The 22,408-nt window shown below is 54.0% G+C and overlaps 1 protein-coding gene across 1 annotated transcript in view; it reads right to left on the reverse strand.

The window, feature by feature from the left end:
• Window positions 1-22,408, reverse strand: part of Ptprf (protein tyrosine phosphatase receptor type F) — an 84,813-nt gene that overhangs the window by 20,427 nt on the left and 41,978 nt on the right. The window contains exons 8-13 of the mRNA XM_059254847.1: window positions 11,860-12,129; window positions 8,832-9,413; window positions 8,507-8,643; window positions 7,902-8,046; window positions 3,926-4,231; window positions 3,131-3,324 (exon numbers count right to left, since the gene is read on the reverse strand). Of these exons, the coding sequence (XP_059110830.1) occupies window positions 3,131-3,324; window positions 3,926-4,231; window positions 7,902-8,046; window positions 8,507-8,643; window positions 8,832-9,413; window positions 11,860-12,129 (1,634 nt within the window). The remainder of the gene's footprint in view (window positions 1-3,130; window positions 3,325-3,925; window positions 4,232-7,901; window positions 8,047-8,506; window positions 8,644-8,831; window positions 9,414-11,859; window positions 12,130-22,408) is intronic.

The following is a 22,408-nucleotide window of genomic DNA, read 5'->3' on the forward strand; positions in this document are numbered from 1 at the left end:
GGCTCCCCAGTGCTTCTCCCAGCCTGGGCCTGAGCAGGTGATTTTTCACTCCAGGGATCAATAAGGCCTAATGATCAGGATTGGATTTAACTCCATCCCTGTCTGGCCAGAGCAGGGGCCAGGTCCTGGTCGATTGTGAACATTGGCCTCAAATTGCTGCTCGACAGGCGAGGAGTACGGATTAGAGGAAACGCCAATCACTGCTCAGCCTGGTGCTCATGTCTACACGCCAATTTTCTCTGGATGTGGCTGGTGCCCTGTGGATCTTGGCAACACAGGCTGGGAGAGGGGGAGTGTCCCATGAGCCCAGCCTGACCCAGTCTTGCCGTGCTCGCACACCTGTTACTTACATAGTCCTCGGACTCCTCTGGTCTCCACTGACCCACGGGAGAGGGAAAGAAAGGGAGACAAGATGGTGAAGGATTTTGACTTGGAGAGCACCTGGCCCATGGAGGACTGACAGACAGCTCTGAAGTGCCCACTGAGATGACAGCCCGGACCACTCCCCACTCGACACAAGTCCCTGCATCACTGAGCACCAGCTGTGTGTGCCAGGCCTCACTAGGGCAGGGAGACATGGACGATGTCAGCTATGGAGACAGGCTTGACAGCTCACGCAGAAGGAAGACACTAAGGGGTGACTGCATACCCTGGTGTGCCCCGAGTCCTGCTCTATGTACAGCTTGCTATGGCTGCTCAGCCTTACGTATTTATTTTCCCCACTCTCAATATCGCAACTGAAACATCAAATTAAGAGTCACCTGAGCTAAGGTGACACTCTGAGGAGTGTGCCAGAACACAGTGCAAGAATTATGGCTAGCGTAGGCCAAGAGCCAGGCTTGCAAGCAAGATTACAAAGGCTGCCAAGTAGCCAGCTTGGAGCCTGGGCATTCCCCCATAGCCACAGGGAGACCTCACACTCCTGAATTCCATTCTACAGGCACCTGGGGTCAAAGTAGGAAAACTAGTTTCATGGCCGGTGATGGTAAATTCTAACGCCAGTGTGCCTAGGTAGGCTAGTAGGTAGGTAAATGGACTGACTGAGGCCTCCAACCCAAGGTCCCTGTGGTTTTGGAGATAGGGGTTGGCCAGTGAAGGACAGGCCCTGCCTGGAGCCCTCCAGGCAGACCACCCTCATGGAGCTGGCCTGGCCTCTGTCCACTGGCCTGGTGCTGGAGTGGCCAAGCACCAGCTGTCCTGGCAAGCTCTGTCGCCAAGTCTTTGAGACAGAATATGGGAAAGGCTCTAAAGATTCCCCTAAAGATCGTGTTTACTTTGCAGAGTGGGCAGAGACTAGCAGTTCTATTTAGTTTCCTTACTTGAGGGGAGACCTGGGCTTTCCAAGGCAGGCCCCGGTGTGGAGTTATCACATGTAGCCTCTCCTATGAGGCAGTGATAAGGGAGAAGACAGGGTTGGAACAGAATGGAGAGCGGTGGGAAGGACAAGGAAGAGGCTGGAGGTGTAGGGAGAGGAGGGAAGGAAAGAGGAGAATGTGGGAGAAAAACCACGAGAAAGGAACAAAAGGAAGCAGGGACTGGCGAGTCTCATTTGAAGGAGCACAGGGGAGGCAGGCTGGGCTATACACTGAAAAGTCGGGGTGCCTATCACATGTTTCCTTCTGATCCTACTGGGGCCCCGGGCTGCACAGATGGTTCTATTAGGTGGAGAAGGGCAGGCTAGGATGTCCTTGACTAGAGTCACACAAGGGACATCTATGCCCTAGGGCCAGGATGGATAAGTGCTCCATCTGGTCTCCCACTGGCCCCAGGCAGGCCTTGTCTTCCACGGCCCCACTGGAGTCTGCTTGGGTACATTACTCGTAAAGGACACAAATATGGGGACAATGTCCCTGATCTTACTGCCCAACCCCCTTCAAACTGCTGGGGACCAACACACAAAAGTGTATGAAGTGACTTCTCCTGGAACCCCAGAGGCTGCAGCTGTGGCGCCAGACTCCTAGGATAGGAGGGGCCGGAGCGAGTCATTCTCTGGATGTTTCTGGGCGGGTGTGTCTGCTGAGACCTTGTGAGGAGCCCTCAACCTGCCCCAGGAATGCAGGCTGGTGAACACACCCACTGCCCCCACCCCTGGGTCCCTCAGCATAGGCAGGTTGGGAGAAGAAAGAGGGCACCCTCTAGGCAAAGAAGTATTTTGGCTCAGAGGGTGGAGCCCAGGCAAAGGCATGAAGGCTGTTTGTCTGTGTGGGAGCCCATCCCTCAGCACAGCCTGCAGAAAGTTGGGTTTACAATGGGCAGGAAGGGAATCTAAGTTCTTGTTGGAATTCAGCGCTGGCCCAAGAATCCTCAGGATCTGGTTCTGGATGGAGAGACTCAGGCAGACGAGACAGGCTTTCCGATTCTCGATTAGTCCTTCCCCAGGGTAGAGACTGGGCCTCCTGGCCGAGTCCTGCCATCCACTTGCGGCCTCATTTTGGCCATACATATGTACAACCTCCTAACACTTCATGCTCCTCGATGGCACAGCAAGCCAGGGGTCCGAATACTTGAGGGACCTCACTGAAAGCTTGGGGGGAGAACCCCCCCATGAAGACAGGAGCATCCAACAAGAGAGGGCTGGCAGGCGGGCTCAGGCTTGGAGATAAACGTCAGGGGTCAATCACTCAGGTGATTATTTGCACAGCTTTGCCTCAGCCACTGGCTTGAGGCCAAAGAGGATAGCGAACTTCTCCAAGTCCCTGTCTGCCTCTGGCTGTGTGGCACGGGGTACTCAGAACAGCATTGCTGGGGCGACATCACAGCTCAAAGCCACAGCAAATGTGCTTCCTGCAAGTCACAAGGCTGAGGCCAGGGCAGTGTGCAAGGAGCCTGGGGAGCTCTGGAGATAGCCCTTTGAGCGCTGGTGGCTAAGATCGCTACCAGGGTGGAGGGGGGCGGCAGGGCTGGCACAACTTGAGCAATCCTAACACAAAAGAGAAGTATCCCTGGCACCTGGGCCTCACCTCCTGATCTCAATACCTCCCCCAACAGACCAAGGCAGCTCCAATATGACCATAAAACGCACAAACACCTCTGAGGGCAGGCAGGGGAGGGACCAAGTCTGGGCTCTGGGGAGTAAATGTGACACACTGGTCACCTTTTACCCAGCCACCCAGCGCCATCAATGACATACCTGAGCCTCGGCCAGCATGACATCCTGGATGATGGGTTGGCCTCGGGGTTCACCATTCTCCAGCCGCACATAGGTGACCTGGTAGCCACGAATCTGTCCATGCTGCTTGTTGGGGACAGGCAGCTTCCAGGAGACATGCACAGCAGTGGAATTCAGAGGCTCAACCTCCACCTTCCGTGGTGGCCCGCTGGGCACTGGAGGCCAGGCAGAGAAGGAAGTCAGCCCTGGGGGAACTGAGTCTGGCTCAAGGTATGTACAGTTAACTTTAGGGCCGTGACTCTGCCCCCACGCCCTGGAAAAGGTTCCACTGCTGTTTCTTTGGCTGGCTGGTCTGATGAGAAACCTTTGCTCCCTTGGGTCATCCCTGTCAACCCCTCTGGCAGGGATACTTATTAGCGGGGGAAGCGGAGGTGGGGAACAGCCACAGGCGAGGTACCCAGGCTCACACCGTCGGTCACAAATTTCGTCAACATTCCGCCAAAGCCCACTGGCTCTACTAGAGTCTTCTGACTCGTCTTCCCATCCTGGCTCTCATATTGGGTGGAGCTGCTTCTCCTGCCATAGCCCTTAAAGGTTTTTAAGGCTATCTTGGAGACGCCCCAGAACCCAGGACCTGGACATGGGTTACCCACCAACTGCATCCCCCCAGAGTTTAGACCTTTAAGGGTAAGTTTAGGAAATGAGTCTCTCAGGTCCTGTGGAGGGAAGACCCTGGGGTGCTTGGCAGGCAGCCCCAGGCAGTGCGTCTCCCTTCCCACCCTCCGTGACAACGCTACCCAACGTCGCCCGACCTACCATCCTCGTCGGTGCGCACCAGCACCGGGCTGCTCTCGGGGCCAGGGCCCACATCCGTGTGTGCCCGCACCCACACCCGGTACTCCGTCCACTTCTCCAGGCCCAACAGGTCCCAGCTGGAATGCTCACGGCTGATGCCATCCACCACACGCCGCTTACGGTCCTCGCCGTCCACTGCCTCATAGGCCACGGAGTATTGGGTGATAATGCCGTTGCGGCTGTCAGCTGGCGGTGGAACCCAACTTACCCGGACCGTGGTGGAGCCCGTGCTCACACACGTCACCTTCTGGGGAGGGGCGGATGGGGCTGGGGAAGACAAATGGGAGGAAAGCAGGCAAATGGAGGGTGGGGGTCACAGGCACAGTGACCAAGTCACAAGGACTGGAGACTCACCCAGCCATCCTGAGGCCCTCTAGTCACACTGCTGCCGAGATGGTCTGACTCTCTCTGAACTAGCTTTCTACTCTTACACACACACACACACACACACACACACACACACACACACACGCACACACACACAGACGGTACGTGCAGTATCTCACACGCACATATGGAGTTCTAACAACGTCTCTCTCATGCATATGCCGTCTCACACAAACATGGTGTGTGTATACATACACACACACACACACACACACACACACACACACACACACACACACCAGAACTTGGAGAATATAATCCTCTTCTGGGGATAATTGGTACAAATCTGTCTTTTGGGTTAAGACTACCGTAACCTGTGCCTATGTGGTCAGGGTCTCTGTGCTTGGGTTCCTAAGTCTGAGGTTAGACACAAGGATGGCCAGTGGCCACTGAGGTTTGGAAGGCAAGTATTCAAAGGATTCCTTAGGAACCAGAAGGCAAAGCGTGTGCTGTCTTTCTGCCTGGTGACTGTCCTAGACACCCTCCGGTTTGCCACCTCCGGCCCAGGTAACTTCAACAGCCCTCCCTTCACTGGCAACAGAGCACCAGCTCTTCAGGGGTTTGGTGTCACTTTCCTTGCCCATCTCTGCCGATGCCGAGCACACTACCAGTGCTGGGAATGGCCCTCCCTCCAAATCTGTGGCCTTCCACCTCCCCTGTACAACCTACCTCTTGCCTCAGGTAAGTCACCCGGGCCCCAGCATTCTACTCTTCCCCCCTGGGGACCACCGTCCTTACAGCCTTTAAATTCAGCTTTGACTTAAGGTGCACCACTGTTCCTTTCTCACAGTATCCCACACTCACTTCCTCCTCTTTCTCTTTATGTGTGTGTGGTGCACGTGTATGTGAATATGTGGGTACGTGCACCTGCGCACACCTATGTGAAAACCAGAGGACGATGCCAGGTACCCTACTCTAATATACCACCTCATGCCCTTGAAATGGTCTCTCACTGAACTAAGCTACACTGGCAGTCAGAAAGCCCCAGAAATTCCCGTCTCAGCCTCCCAGCAGTGTTAGCGCCATAGGTGTGGATGTGGCCATGCCCAAATGTTTGTGTGAGTGCAGAGGATTTGAACTCAAGTCCTCATGATTATGCAGCAAGCCCTCTTAATCCGCTGAGTCATCTCCCCAGCCCCTGATTTTCCCACCACTGCTTGACCCATACTAGGTAATAAGTAAGGCAGCACTGAGGCCATTAGAGAAGCTGCATCTCCGGGGATGCCCCCCTCCCCTTGGCTCTCTGGCGACCTGCTCAAGTCCACTCTATCTTGTTCACCCTGCCACTTTACAGATAAGGCAATCTACCCACAGTTCCCTAACCTCCAGCTCCTTCTGCCTACAGGCACGGAAGCTTGCTGCTGCCTTCCTACAGGAGCCCTCTCTATTTCCAGCTACCAGCCCCCCTCTTCCTGTACTCTCAAGAGTGGAGTCCAAGGCCAACCTCTCCCTCACCCACACTCTGCCCCCTTCTTTCTCCCTCCAGAGACTTTACCAGCTGTCCCCTCTTTCCATGCTTCCTGCTTTGCCCTACCTCTCACAACAGCATTTAGATGCACTTCAGGAGTTCCTGCCTGAGAAGAAAACCCCATCCTCAACGCCACAGGCCCTCGAGTTTCCACAGTCCCCTTACAGCTAGCTTCCTGATGACATCTAAGCATGTTAGCTTACCTCCTTACCTCCCACAGCCCCTCACATCTCCTCCAAGTCTGCTTTCCCACTACATCCAATTCCTCTCGGCCACTCAGCAGCAGCCTCAGGTCCACCTTCGTAAACTTCCTCTGTCTTCCTCCCACCCCAGGATTTCACTTCATCTCCAGTCTTCTCAGGCCTGCCTCCAGCTTAGTCCCACCATACCACCACATTTCTACACTTGACGGACACATCATCCTGAATCTGGGTGTCTGAAACCAGGTGTACTGGTCACACCTGCTTCCATCCATTTCCTGTCCTGGGGCAGTGTGCTCTTGCAGAGCCTTGTACCAGAAACCAGATATACCTCCACATCCCTATCCCACTGCTCTCCATTTTCCATCCATCACCAAGTCCTGGCCAGTCCGTTTCCTAGATAACTCAAAAATCCACTATTACCACTTGAGCCAAGCCTCCAAACTTCACCTCCTCCACTGAAAAGGCCTCCAAGCGATCTCATGGGCCACCAGCCCATTTTCACAGAGCAGGCAGAGCTGTCCCTGTTCTTCAGCCCTGACTGCTACCACCTGGGTGGCTGCTCTGGAAACAGTGGTCTGCAGCGTCCCTGCCTAGGGCCACCAGAGTTAGCTTTGACCTAGCTAGCTTCCATCCATGCTTCAGCCTAGGTGAAGTGTCACATCTCTAAGACAATTCTCTTTGACCTCTCACCAATGGTGTTTCCACCCTCCCATCTCGCTTAATGCAAATATAATTAAAAGCTCATTTGGGTAATTACAAGCACACTGTACGTCTCGGTCTTCTGTAGGGCCCTATGGATAGCGCCTTTGTCTTCTGGCCATGCCGCCAGACTGATAGCATGTCCGCCATGGCCCCCAGCAAGAGCACAGCACATTATGAATACAAAGTCAGGGACCTCTGCACACACAGTCCCATGTCACAAGGACTTTACTGACACTGCCACCCATGCTTATGGTTTCTGGGACACAATGCCACTCAGCCCATACTATGATCATCTTATCGAATAGGCAACTTTGCAGAGAGTGGCGTACGATCACAGATGGGTCATCTAGTATCACACTAACCACCCCCCACCCCCGACTTCCACAACCTTGCAGACAGTGGCGTACGATCACAGATGGGTCATCTAGTATCACACTAACCCCCACCCCCACACTTCCACAACCTTGTTATCTTCCTCTGGGGAGCTAGAGAGCTACAGACAGACAGATATAGTCACAGGGTCACACCCAGGACACACTGACACGTTCAGGTGCTACAGGCCAGGTGTTCATACTCTCTCACAGTGGGTTCTACATAGTCATGTTGTCACACAAGCCATGTGGTCCTCACACAGTCACATTCTCATGGACCTGTCCCTGAGTGCAGAGGCCTCAGAGAGATTACACAGCTCCCAAGGAGTTGTCGTGTCGGGTATGAGGAAGGGGGCATGGATGATGAGATGTGGGGCTCTGGGGAGGGAAGTCAGGCACCTAGGCGGTTTGTAACATGGCAGCCCACCAATCAGTGGCATGATCTAGGTACAGAAGGAGGAGGACAGAGGGTAAAGATGAGTCACAGACACAGAACTTACCTGGGTGGGGTAGAGGGGTCACAGGGGTAAGAAAGGGTCAGAAGGCTGGGTGGGGAGCAGAGAAGGCAACCACCGCCTGGACACAGACTAGCAGGACACTTACCTGTCCCTTTCTTGGGGTCCAGACTCAAGAGCCCAGACTGGAGTCCAATACTGGACTCAGCAGACCTGACCACCCACCTGCTCGAAAGGGAAGGGTGTATGTCTGTGTGTGTCCCAGCCCAGATGTGACAGGTGTGTCCCAGCCCAGATGTGACAGGTATGGCCTAAGCAGATGTGACAGGTGTGGCCTAAGCAGGCACTTACTGGACTGTGCTGTACGGGCCTCTATGGTGGGCGTGAAGACGCCCACCCCCATATCCGAGCGGGCAGCCAGCTGGAAATGGTACAGTGTGTCAGGCTTCAGGTCCTCCAGAGTGTAGGAGGAGGTGGGGTCGAAGGTCACCTTGTGCTGGAAGAGCAGAGAGCACTTACTGACTGCTCAGATATCAAAGGCCACTCAGAGGTTATTCCCCACATGGGCTGCAAGCAGCTGGCAGAGGACCCACTGTGGTTCTGGGTCAGGCCCCACCCCACACAGTCACACAAGCCTCCCAAGAAATACACGGCTTGACTCATACCACAGCCACCTCAAAGGTCACAAAGACCAGCAGGGATCTATGGCCCCGGGCGAAACGTCAGGGCTAGGACAATATAGCACATAGGCCACAAACGCCAGAGACCAAAGGCAGACCCTAGACACTGCCTCCCGCCCGCACAGGAGCGGTGTAGATTCCAGAACTACAGAGGCTCCAAGAGCCACCGGGCCGCAGAGAGAAACCCAGGAGCTGGAACCTGTCTAGGTGTGCCCATCACAGACCCCAGAGGACCCGGAGGATCCTCCTTCCCCACTTGCCAGCTTCACGGCTCACCTGCTGGCCTTCATCCTCTGCTGCCCAGTACACCAGCTCATACTTGGTGATCCGCTCCTGCGGGGGCAGCAGCCATGACAGCTGGATCCTGGTGTCCGACTCAGCTTCGGCCTGGAAGTCTGCAGGCTGCGCAGGCACTGTAATGCCCACCCCAGGCACCGTCAGCTTCACGACACCTCCCTTGACCCCCTGTGACCACGCATCTGTAGAGTACAGCACCCTCGCCCTCCCCAAACTCCAAATTTCATAGGCTGAGGAAGCAGGAGTGGCCCTGGCCAAGCCTCTGCCGCCAGCCGTCTAGCCAGAACGCGGGCCCCCCACCTACCTCCCTGCTGTGTCTTGACCTGGATGGTAGGGCTGGGTGGGCCATCGCCCACGGCAGTGAAGGCGAGGACACGAAGGCTGTAGGTGATGCCGGGCAGCAGGCTGCCCACGGTGGTAAGGAGTCCAGCGTCAGTGTTGTGTTTATGCCAGGCGCTCAAGGGGCGCCGCGAGTCTGGAGTGTAATAGACACGGTATCCCCGTACCAGGCCATTGGGCTCCTCAGGCGGCTCCCACTGCACCAGCATGGTGCTGGCGCTCAGCATTCGGGCCTGCACACGGCGGGGAGGGCTGGAGGGTGCCTGCTCACCCGTCCGTGCACGCACCGCCTCACTGGGTGGTCCGCGTCCAATGCTGTTAACAGCCAACACACGGAAGGCATACTCTGAAAAAGGGCTGAGGCCACCAATGCTGTATCGGGTGGTGGCCACACCATCCACTTCCTGGAAGGGGCCCTCGGTGCCAGCTGCACGGTACTGGATGCCATAGTAGGACACAGGCTCTGCATTTCCAGAGTCCCACGTCAGAGTAACACTGGTGGCGGTTGTCTCTGTCACCACAAGATCAATTGGAGGCTTTGGCAGAGCTGAGGAGAAAGAATTGTTGGAGGTCACGACTCTGAGAACAAATCCAAGGCATCATCCAAACGCAGCATATGGCCACCTGAGTGTGGCTGACACCCACAACCCACTTGAAAAAAGGCTTGAAGAGCTTATGGTGACTTCTAAGGGCAGCTACTTGAGACACACAGCAGCAAGGTCTGTTGGTGGTCCCAGGAGCCCTGGGCTCTTCAGTGTGTAACACACTGCTCTTGGGGAACCTGCCCCCCAGTGATCATCACATTAGCACATGTGATTCACCTAACAGACCTGGTCCTGTGAAGGCCCACACAGTTCACACCAAGACTAGGCAGAGACCTGCTTGTTACTCACCTACACTCACTTGTACCAAGTATGTGTAACAGTGTGTGTGTGTGTGTGTGTGTGTGTGTGTGTGTGTGTGTGTGTAGTATCTCTCAAGGAATTGGCCTTTAAGAGTTCAGAAAGAGCCGGGCCGTGGTGGCGCACGCCTTTAGTACCAGCACTTGGGAGGCAGAGGCAGGCGGATCTCTGTGAGTTCGAGGCCAGCCTGGTCTACAAAGTGAGTTCCAGGACAGGCTCCAAAGCTACACAGAGAAACGTTGTCTTGAAAAAACAAAAACAAAACAAAAAAGCCCCATGACTTGGCTCAAAGTGAAGGTGGCAAACCCCCAGGCCATGTTCGCTCCATGAAGAATAACCACTAAATACCAGGTACACTTTGGTGCCACAACGGCTCGTGGTCACATCTCTGCTTTCTGAAATTCACACCCTGGGGAAATAATCAACAAATGAGTTGATGGTAACTGTGTACAAGGACAGCAGGGAAAAACAGCCTCTCCTCAGTTGGGGTGAACAGGAAAAGTCTCAGAGTGCCAAGGCCTGAAGGGAGATGGCGAACCTTGGACTATTACCGTGGACCAGGTGCAGGCAAGGGGACTCTACAGCATCTATCCGTGTGGCTGGTCGGTACTGAGTGTGGGAGGCCAGATGGTGTGCCTGGGTGACTCCCAGAGCACCGTGAGCCCCTGAAGAAAGCTACCTTTTGCTTTCATAAAAGGAAACAGAAGGCCAGCAGTGCTGTTCTCAGTACAGGTGTGAGGCCCCGGGTTCCATCCCAGGGAACCCAGGACTCAAGGAGGATCAGGTGGACGACACGATCTTGGTTTACATACTCTTCTTGCTTTTTGCAGTACTAGGAATTGAATCCAGGGCTTCATACATGGTAAGGGCTCCACCAACCGAACTGGTCCCCAGCTCTTAGTTCGTATCTTAAAAAATCCACCCAAGTTAAAGACATTGGTACACGCCTTTAACCCCAGCACTTGGGAGGCAGAAGCAGGAGGATCTCTGTGAGTTCAAGGCTGGCCTAGTTTACAACAGTGAGTTCTCCAGAGCAACAGAATAAATTGTTTCCATTCCTACCAACCACCCCCAGGAAAAAAAATAAAAGAAAAGAAAAAAAAGGACCATTCAAGTTGCAGAATGAAGGATGAGTCAAAGCCAGACAAGAATAGAAGCAGGGAGATCATGGCAGAGTCTGTCACATAAATACTAAATATATGGCTGGGCAAGGTGGGGGCCTTTAGTCACAGCACTTGGGAGACGGAGGCAGTTGGATCACTAGTTTGAGACGAGCCTGGTCTACATAGTGAATTCCAGAACAGCCAGAGCTACATACTGAGACAGTGTCTCAAATAAATAAATAGATAGATGATAGATAAAAATACTAGACATATTTTGGGCTGGAGAGATGGCTCAGTGGTTAAGAGCACTTGTTGCTCTTGTAGAGGGCCAGGATTCAATTCCTAGCGCCTACATGATAGTTCTCAACCAACCATAAACCCCACTTCTAGATGATCTGATATTCTCCTCTGGCCTTCATGGGCACCAAGCACACACATACACACACGCAGGCAAAACACACATAAACTGAATAAATCCTTAATAATTACTTTTTTAGAATTATAAATATTAATGTTGTATGTGTCCGTCCCCAGAGGCCTGGGCAGAGAAAACCTCTCCTGGCCTTAGCCACCACGACACCCCTCTCACTGGGAGGCTGTTCAATCCACGGATCTGCTCTGACTAGTGGTTCAGGCTGTGAGTTCAGACCACCAAGGCTTTGTCATTTACACTGGTGTGACCCTGGACAAAAGAAGTACTTGAATCGCTCACTTGTAAAACAGGAATAATAAGAGCCCCTGTCCCGTGTCCTCCCTAAAAAAGCACAATCAACTTTTACTCTGATGCCTGCCAATTGGGAATACCAGCTAGCTATTCCCAGGACCCATCCTCTTCCTAAGGACCTGCCCAGAGCTGGGGCACCTTAGAGGAGGGTAATGATCCTTCAGCCCTGCCTGTGCCCGGATCAGCCAGCTCCCGCTCACCCGCCACTCAAGTCCCCCGAGACAGAGGAAGGTATCAGCTGGCGGAGGCATCCCGTACACTTACCTTTTACTGTGACCTGGGCTGTGGCCTCTATCATGCCTAATGAAGAGATGGCCACGCAGGTATAGTTGGCAGACCGCACGACATTGCTCAGCTCCAGAACGTTGCGGCCAACTGGCATCTCGTCCTCTTTGGTAAGTTCTTCGGCACCCATCATCCACTTCACATAAGGCATGGGTGCACCCACTGCCACACACGTCAGATTCACACTGCCACCCGGCATCACCTCCTGGCTGCTGGGAGGGATGGAGAAACGAGGAGCCACGCGACGCACTGCGGAAGGAGGGAGAGAGGGGCTCACAGGCTGGGCAGGCCACAAGGGTGGACAGAAGGGCAGGGGCCCCTCATCAAGGAAGCCTCTCTTGTCAGAGCCAAGCCCATGCTCAGAGACAGGAGGAGTGGTGCCCCTGGGGCCTGGCTCATCATTTCCCACCTCGCTTTGGGACTAGAAGCGGTCCCTGCACACAGGGACCATCTGGAACACCTCGTAGTGAGAACTTGCAACCAAGCTCCCATCCTACAGCCTGGGACACTCAGCCAAGGTCACACAGGACTTAGTGCAAGAGCCAGGCCTGGTTAGAGCCACAGTCCAGGTGGTCCTCCAGTAACCACCCCTGCTTTCTCCTGACTCCGCTCCTCCTGTGTCTCCAGAGGAACCAGATGGGGCACCAATGAAAGAAATCCAGGTCCTCAGAGCATGGCTGGGACAGGGCAAAGGATCATTCCAGGAGTAACATGGCCACCTTCTCTGAAGTCAACTCTCCATTTCCAGGCCACGGCCCCAGGAGAGAAGAGGAAACGGCACAACCACCTGCTGGACCTTGGCTGTGCTTAAGGTCAGCCTGGGACCCACAACGTGGATTGCCTCTTAGGAGGGCTAGTACAGGGACAAGGGGTTGGGCGGGCCAGGGACGTGGTCCGCGGGCAGGATGGGCATGAAGATGGCAGTAACATGATGAGGGTGCCCAACAGACGGCTTTCTGCACCAGTGAGCGAAGGTCTCAAGGACGAGGGTGACCGTGCCTGGCCGTGACCCCCCAGCCTTGGACTCCCCTGGCCAGAAGCTGTCCTGAGCTTCTCAGTCCAGGGCACAGCCCGGAACCAATCCCTCAAGTTGCAAGCTTGGCACAGACATTCAGAGCATGCAGAGGGGCAAGGTGGACAAGACCTAGCCACACATAGGCATGCTTGGCATACAGACAGGCCATGCAGCTGCTGGCAGAGGCTCCTATGGTCTTACACAAAGGGCCAGAGAGGACAGGCAGCAAGCCTAAGTGACCCCAGGGCACACTATGAGAGCACTGGTCTCTGAGGACTCCTGCTGGGGAGCCCAGACATGCAGAGGACGCGTAGTACCACATACAAGGCATCTCACTCAGCCCCAGAGCACAGAGGCAGAGCTAAAGCACTGGGGAAGGGCACCAGGTCCAACCTCACCTCATTTCACTGGGTCAAACGGAAGCTCGGAGCTGAGACATTTAGTAAAAGTCACCAGGTTCTATTAAGGCTGTCCAAGACCTCTTTCAACATCAATTTCCCTCCAAACACATAGGTAAATGCCACTACGAACATCTAAACTACCACCACTCCTTCTGGGGTCACTGGAGTAGCTCTCCGCTGGCCCTCTACCTCTCAATTCTCCACTCCCACTCTCCCCACAGTGGGCATTCCCCCGATTGACAGGCTCCTGCACGGTTACTGATGCTCTAAGTCCAGTCTCTAAGACCGTGTACAGAACCTGCTTCCACACCTTCTACAGCTGTTTGACTAGGTCCTACAGGTGGATCTCAACACTGGCAGCCCCAATGAGCCACAGCGAACGGCTCGCAGACCTGGTCTGTTCTCCAGACGCACGTCAGGTACTCATTAGGAGTGTATTGTTCAGGTCCAGACTCCTGCCTTGTCCAGAAGCAGCACCCCCATCCTTTCCTCCCCACCCTCTTTTTTTTTTTTTTTTTTAAAGAGTGCTAGGGATTGAACTCAGGAACTCATACATGCTAGGTTTTGAAACTACCACTGAGCAGCACTTCCAATCCCATCTTCACTTTCGCGAGGGGAGCCACCTCTCTGTCTCCATTCTTGGCACATGGAGTGTGTGATCCAGATCGGGCTAACGAGAAACAACCTTTGGACCAGAAACCACCTTTGGCTGTTTGCACAGCCGGTGGGAGCTGTAACAGTGGACGGGGCAGCTGAGCGCAGGCTGGAGCCGTGCCCGGGGCATGGGAGGACCTGCTCCAGTACAAAGATAACAGCAGTGGAGGGACGGACAGCGGGAGGCAAGGACAGACAATGGCCTGACCACGCTGTCTGAAGACCTGGCTCCAGCCCTGCCCGACATCCAATCTCCTCTACACCCCGGAGTCTTATATCGTAAAGGAGTCTTTGTTTTGCTTGCATTTGCTTCTATAAGTAGGTTTCTAACATCACTCTTTTCAAAAAATTATTTACCTTTTGGTTTTTCGAGACAAGGTTTCTCTGTATAGCCCTGGCTGGTCTCGAACTCAAGAGATCCACCTGCTTCTGCCTCCAGAGTGCTGGGATTAAGGGCGTGCGCCACCACTGCCCAACATAATCTTTTTATTTATTTAGATTTATTTTATTATTATTTTGTGTATATGAGTGTTTTGCATCCTATACATGCCCGATGCCTAAGGAGATGGTAAGCTTCCCGTAAATACTGGGAATCGAACCTGGGCCCTTTGCGAAAACAAGTGCTCTTAACCACTGAGCTAACTCTCCAGCCCTAAACATTTTTATTTATAAATTTATGAGTTCAATCCCTAGCACAGTACTGCATAAGTATTTGTGCACCACATCTATCCTGAAGCCCAGAGAGGCAAGGAGAATGTGTTCGAGCCTCTGTAACCGGAGTTACAAATGGTTGCAAGCTGCCTTGTGGGTGCTGGGAACCGAACCTGGTCCTCTTCAAGAGCAAGTGTTCTTAGCCCCTGAGCCATCTCTCCAGTTCCCTTTATCATGTGTCTTAATGTCAGGAGGCCACATGGCTGATGACATCACAGACACAGCAGTTCTTATGGCAAGGAACAGGTGTGTCCCAGGGGCCTGGCTGTCAGGTGTCCCACGACAACAGACTCCCCTTCAAAACCTCTCAGCCGGCACAAGGTGAGGCACAGACAGACTTTGTCACGGGGCATGGACACTCCATGGGCTTCAGAGCAGGTCTCAGAGGTGGGTGCTACAAGGTGAGGAATGGCCACACGGGGCTGAGTGTAAGCCAGGTCCAGGCCTGCCAAAGAACGGAGCAGTCCAGAAGACAGGAGTTGCCTCCTTGTCCTCCAGGCCAGCTGCCATCTCCACTGAAGGAAGACAGGAGAAGTCACTCTTTTTTCTTTTTCTTTTTGTTGATACAGGGTTTATACAGCCCTGGTTATCCAGAAGCTCACTACAGAGACCAGGCTGGCTTTGAATTAAATAAGGTCCACCTGCCTCCGGCTTCTGAGTCCTGAGATTAAAGGCATGCATCACCATGCCCAGAAGGAAGCCACTTGAGCATTCCATTGTCACCGTGTCTCAACTGCAGAAGAGTCAACACGGACATGGGAAGTGGCATGTCTGCCTCTATATGGACAGTAAGGTTAGGCCTGTGTGGTAAAAGTTCATATCTTCGAAAGCCATGGTTGACAGGGCTGAAGGAGGCCCCAGGAGGCTATGGGAAGAGCTTTAGGGCTGGGTAGAGCTGCAGAAAGTTGGAGCTCTAGAAGGCATACAGATGGGACTTTTGACATTTATGCCGGGGAAAGGTCAAGGCTGCAAGTCTGACTCTAGTTAATGGTGGAACCCTAAGGTAAGAAGGGGCCACTGGGTGTCAGAGCCAGGAGATTCTGCTGCAGGGTCCTTGGTCAATAAACCTCAGTCCCACACCTCAACATGTCCAAATTTTACCCTCCAGATCGTCCCTGGTGGACAGTATTTTCAGACCCAGCAGAGAACTCATGGGTCAGCCTCTAAAGCCAGGCCAGTGCCCTGCCCACTCCTTCAAAAGTCTCCAACTCTAGTCACTGTCGGAAAACTGAGGCCCTGTAGGAACTGATACTAAGAATGGTTTTTATTTTCCTCCAAGACGCGGTGACAGGGAGAACTCTAGGGGCTACAGAGAAGTATGGAGTCAGGGTTGCCCCAGTACTAGGAAAGGGACTCCACTACAGGTCCCAGGTGTACCACTGATGTCTTCACTCACACGTAAGGGCACTAGGTCCCAGCCATGTGCAGAGTCCTGGAAAGCAGTTTCCTAGCACACAGGCAGGTCAGCACATCTGCAGAGAACAGTGTGGGGATAAGGGGCAAGGGAGCGTCTTGAATGCTCATGGGCCCGTGTCCTGACCTGCCTGAACAGCTACCCCTGTGCCAACAGCTGGAAGTGGCCGGGGCCTCAACACAGCATCTCCCACCATCCTCCCCCTAATGCCAGAAGCACAAAGCCTCCAAGGGGACCAGGACTCACCCTGGACTTGGTCTATTGACAGAAGCATCAGCAGGGAAGGAAGAACTGGAGCTGGGAGAAACGCTCTTAGGGGTCTCAGGCTCCAACAATGCCGCTCTATTACCGTTCTCTGTGCATCCTTAGTGCTGACATTTTATAGACAATTTCCAAAACAGGGCCCTGCCATTTCTGGATTATATTTCAGCTGTAACTTTTAAGTCTAATTATTTGCGCTGACAACCCCCTATAATAGGGCGGTGCGGCGCCCAGAGGCATCAGCATTCAGTGGAGTGACAGCCTAATCGCAGGGGGAGGCAGCCCCGCAATCTGCATTCACTTGCGGAAATTTCTCTGATGAAAATAACACAACATTAAGGAGGGGATAAGGGGCAGGATCCACTGTATCAAGATAAAATAACTCTTTAATAAATAACCTTGTGGCTGCCGCAGAGCAGTAATTAAATGCTGGCACACCCGGCACACAGTTTTAAGTAAAGCTAGAAAAAATGTAAGATGCAATTATCAGCACCAAACAAATTACCAGCCCGGCAAATCCCCCCGGAATATTTAGAAACTCATTTCTCCTTCCCGTTAAATATTTGTGTATGTGCTTATTTTTGGTGGGACCACGGGGTGGGTGGAGGAAGGGACAAAGGATGCAGAGGGTAGGTGAAGGGGTGTATGGGGAGCGGCTGCGGACACGGCTGTCTGCTGATGTCTGTTTTCTGAACGCCCTGGCAGATCCGCCCGGTCAGCAAAAAGGTGTAACCGAAATGCCCCAGAGCTCAGGAGTGCATATGGATGGAGGCTTATGCTGATATCTGAGCCCAGGCTGCAGCCTTCCTCCTGACCGGCTCCCTTGTCCTCCTGGAGTAAACTCAAAACCACAGATCAAGATGCAGAGGGCACCTGGTAGCTTGGGTCTGTCCTACGCTTCTTCCTTGGACACGCAAAGCCCAGTGGACAGAAGAGCTACTCTGACTCTTTAGACCACGGGATATGTAAAGGACCACCAGCCCCTTGCTGGCCCGAGGGGACTGCTCTGGGAGGGGACCCAAGGAGTTTCTAGAAGCCCTGCCCAACCTACAGTGGAGCTGGATTGCTATTCAAGGCCACAGCACATTCCAGTTGATGATCCAGTCACTCCAGGAATAAGCAACCTGGATCTGAACGTCCAGTGCCACTTCCCAGCATGGGGCTGAGGGTTGTCAGCTGGCTAGGAAGCCACATAGACTCTACTCTTGGAGAGGAACAGAGGCCGGCTGGGAAGCTCAGCTGAGAGGTCTAGGCAGGCGGGATGACCTTGGTTTGGACTTGGCAGGAGAAAGAAAAGATTCAGTGCCCAGGTGATGCCACCTGCCTTGTATCACAGCTATCACTGTCTCTGAGAGGTAGACCACGGCTGGTCTTCAGTCTCAAACAGCCAGTCTGCTTCACGGAGCACTGGTAAGGCTCTGGGGGCCTCAAGGACAGGGCAGACATGGCGGGACTGTGTCGTATACTGCAAGATCTCAAGGGACAACTCATTCTAAATTAGCTTCTTCCTATTGTCTCCTGCAGTTCTGGCTTCTTTCAGGCAAACATGGCCTACAGAAGGGTGGGGAGATGGCAGAGGCTTCTCCAAGCCCCTGTACATGTCAAGCACTTCAGCCCTGACATCCCTCTGACCACAGCTCTCCACAATCATTCTTGAACTCCACCAGGAACAGATAGCTAGCCTGGCCTGGGTGCAAAGGTGGGGTGCGGTTTTGTGCCATGCACCATGCATGCGTGGCCGCTCCAGCAGCGGAGCCTGGCTAAGGGGACATGCAGACACACAGTGCGTCAGGGACTCAAGCAGCAGGAGCATGCAGGGCAGAAGGCCTGCCCACCCATCCCTGGTCCTGCCTGCCAGCCAGCCCACGCACTGATGAGCAGAGGCCAACTGGCGGGCAGGCACGGCTGGAGCGAGCCTGAGGGAGCTGACCAAGCCCGCTGGTCCCAACTGGCGGGCACAGTCGGTGGGCGAACTGTAGATGGGTAAGAAGTGAAAAAGACCAACCTTCTCGCTGATCTGAGAGATGAGAGTTTGGGTTGATGGCAGAGTGCGATGAAGATGAGGAGGAATAAAAAAAAGACAAGGAGAAACACAGAGAGAGTAAAAACAGGCCAACCTTCATCTGCCCACACAGCACAGGGACGAGACAAGACTCCTGTGCCCCTCGCACACACACGTGCACACAGGTGCACACGGACCACGCCGCTCACAAAAGACTCAGGACTCATGGAGGGACACAGTGGACAGGGCTGGGGCCCACCAGGCAGGTGCCAGGGACCGTGAGGGCAGAACTGGTGGGGTAGAAGCGGGGCATGGGCCAGTCCCATACCTCACACACCCTCACAGCTCAGACAGACCTGGTAAACGGGGCTCTGAGGCCAGGGCCCACCCAGATCACAAACCCACCAAGGCACACGAGCCACCACAGCCCCGCCACCGTGAGGAAGCCCCATGCCGCACACCACCAGTGTGAGGAGCACGTCTGGATGCCTGTGGGAAGAAAGGCTGGGCGGCCACACCCTCATCTCAGACAGCAGTGTGGCTGGGGTGCCAGGGCCCTGAAGAGAATGGGGAGGATGGTAGTCGTGGTACAGGTAGGCCAGGCTTTGCCAAGGGCAGGATTCTGCCCCGGCCCAGGAAGCTGTATGCCTGAGAGCTGGAAGGGAGACACGCCGCGGATGGGAGGAGAAAATGAGTCACTCAGGGAGGGAGTCAGATGGTGATGGAGAAAGAGGCTGGTCCACCCAGCAAGCCTGGGCCTGCTAGACTGTGGGCGGAACTGCAGGCAACTGTGAACAAAGTCAGATGTAAATGCACGATGTGTGTCCCCCAGCGCTATCCCAACAGACACCCAGACAGCTGACTCTCACGGGCTTCCTGTGCACCTGGAAGCATGCCGGGAGCTTTACCCGTACTGCCCCACTGGTGGGAGCAGCCCCAGGGAGAGTCCTGACAGTTTGGGGGACGGAGGGAGAGTGAGGGGAGGCTAGGTCTGAGAAGACGCGTCAACAGACACACAAGAACAAAGTTGGAGAAGGAGAAGGGCTCAGGAGGCAGAGGGTCTCCACAGGGGCAAACTGCCTCTGCCTGCCAGTGTCTGCAGACTTGGGGTTATTTACACGGGTTTGACTAAGAGGCACGACTGGTGCCTGGCTGGTGCCCTACTATGCAGAGAATAGCCCTCAAGAGACGTATCCAGTCTAAAATGTCAACAGTGCTAACGTGAAGAAACCCCTGAGCTGCTGGGCAGTGGTGGTGCACACCTTTAATCCCAGCACTCTGGAGGCAGAGGCAGGCGATCTGTGAGTTCAAGGCTAGCCTGGTCTACAGAGCGAGATCCAGGACAGCTAGCACTATTACACAGAGAAACCTTATCTCAAAAAAGCAAACCAAACAAACAAACAAAAAAAACCAAAACAAACAAAAAAAACCCAAAACAACAACAACAACAAAAAACCAAACCAAACCAAAAACAAAACAAAACAAAAACAAAAAAAAAAAAACAAAACCCAGAGCTATAGTCCACACTGGCCTGAACCGGGATGCTCAGACCCTGACAGAGTTGGAGACTTCCACGTCTGGGTAGTAACAGGAACCACTATGGAAGGAAGTCTTGAAGCCACTATGTTGGGAGACAAGAGGCCAACAGACAGACACCGGGGCGAGGCGGGGTTCTTCCATGCCTATCCACCCACATGCAGAGTTCCCAATGCAGAGCTGGTGGCTAGCAGGACACAGGCTGTCCCAGAGCACTCCTTGGGGCAGATGAGGCTCTGCTAGGCGTAAAAAGAAAACTGGGAACACTATGGGGCGAGGGTCCCAAGGAGCAGGGCTTTTCTTATGTACATAAATCCTAGACCCAAAGGGCCAGTATGGATTTAGAAGGGTTCTAGATATGAAGCAGGGCCGAGAGGTGGCATGGGCCAGAAGCCAGGTTGGCTGTGTTAGATTCTAGACAGGAAGAGCTGAGGGTAAAGGAACCGCTATATTCCCCCACCTCCCAAAGCTCTTTTAAGTGGAGTTTATCCCAGGAGACAGGATAAGGCAGGATCCAGCTACAGTCATGTCCAAGTCAATCACGAGGGGACAGTGGGGACACTGGAGGTAGGGAAGCTCCACGGCATTAAGATCTCCTGGTCAGTGCCCTGGCAGCCACCTCCACACAATTCCAGAGATAAGCACCACCTGCCACCAGGGCCACAGCACAGCCTGACAGTGTAGCTGAAGGGTGTGGTGCCTAGCTAAGATGCCCCCATCATCCGTTTTGAATCTGGGTGGCCTTTTCCTGCTTTGGTACAGCCTCTGGGCGCTCCACCCTAGGAAATGGCCATAAAGCAGCGCTTTAACCCCTGGCCTGGGGTTCACAAAGGTTCTGCCTCGATTCTCCTCTCTGGCATAGCCAGGTGCAGACAGAGGCTGCCTCGGTGAAGCCAGGGGCTTCACGCACTGTGGCTGAAGAGGGAGGAGGCTGGTCACTGGCAAGAGTCTTTTCGGCTGCTAACCTCCCAGAGGGAACTGGCCAGACTCTGTGCCTTTGTTAGATACTGAGCCTGGGTCAGCCTGGGGTGAAGGCTTACATCTCTACCCCTCTCAGCCTTCAGGAAGTGTTTGGGTCCCTGGTCTCTGTCCCGACGGCATTCCTAAAGACAGGCAGTGGGTCATCTCCACTGAACTGGTTTACAGGACGCCTAACAACAGGGGCAGTGATAGGGGTTTCCCAACTCCCATGAAGGGACACGATTGGCCCAAAACAAATACCTCCTCTGCCTTCGCTGGACTGCTCACCTAACAGGCTGACACCCATGGCCTCTCCAGAACCAACTTGTACCCCGGGGCACGGCAGGCCCTCAGTAAGTAGCTGCAGCTTGCTTTGAGGCCCTGAGTGAGCAAGTCCACCAAACTGCTCTGAGAGTTAAGATGGGCCACTGCCATCACTCAGGCTCCACGAGCTAGAGGAAGGGCAGACCATCCTCAAAAAGGTGAGGAACCTTTCTCGGGATAGACTCACAGCTGCAGGGAAGCTGGGTCTCCCCAGTGATCCCCTAAGAGAGGCAACTTAACTTTTAATGACATCCATTTGTACAGGAGGGCTAGGTGAAGGGGCAGTGTGGGTAGAGGGCTTCCATGGCCTCGCCCGGGCGCCATGCTCTCTAGACTATCCCATGTGTTCTCAGAGAGGGCCAGGGTTTGATCCCCTTGGGCTATGAACAGAGGCTGTGCACACCAAAACAGTCCCCAGACTGTCAGCTGCAGACCCAACTGTAAAGAGCACACAGTCCATCTAGCTCCAACTAGGAACACCCAAGACAATATACCCATCGGTATGCACAGCTACCTCGCCTTACCCCTACCATGGGGAGGGGTGGGGGGAGCTGGTGACGGAACACAGTAAGCTCCTCCAGGAAGGCCCATCTGGTCCAAAGTTCAGAACCAGAGTCTTGGAGCCCACCCTGAGGGGGTAGGCAGGAGGAAAGTCAGATCAGGTATGCACAGCCACATGCAAACACATGTGTCTATTCCCCCCCACACAAAAGACACACACACACACACACACACACACACACACACACACACACACACAGCAATGGCAAGCTGGGCAGCGGCGCACGCCTTTAATCCCAGTACTTGGGAGGCAGAGGCAGGTGGATCTGTGTGAGTTCGAGGCCAGCCTGGTTTACAGAGTGAGATCCAGGACAGACTCCAAAACTACACAGAGAAGCCCTGTCTTGAGAAACCAAAAAAAAAAAAAAAAAAAAAAAAACAAAAACAAAAACCAAACAAAACCAAACAAAAACAACAAGAGAGCAATGTCTCTGTCCCTGTCTCTCTCTCTCTGTCTCTGTCTCTCTCTCTCTCTGTCTCTCTCTCTCTCTCTCTCTCTCTCTCACACACACACACACACACACACACACACACACACACACACACACACGTCTGCTTAGAAGGCTCCAGACTCCCAAAGGGCTCAGGCCCAGGCAGCAAGGACCTACAAGAGATACAAATGCTCCCAGGGGTGTGGGTGGGGTGAGTGTCTGCTTCCCCAAGGGCCTGAAAGGAAAGAAGGCAAGTGG

Source organism: Peromyscus eremicus, chromosome 2, assembly GCF_949786415.1.
Source record: "Peromyscus eremicus chromosome 2, PerEre_H2_v1, whole genome shotgun sequence".
Taxonomy (NCBI): Eukaryota; Metazoa; Chordata; class Mammalia; order Rodentia; family Cricetidae; genus Peromyscus; species Peromyscus eremicus.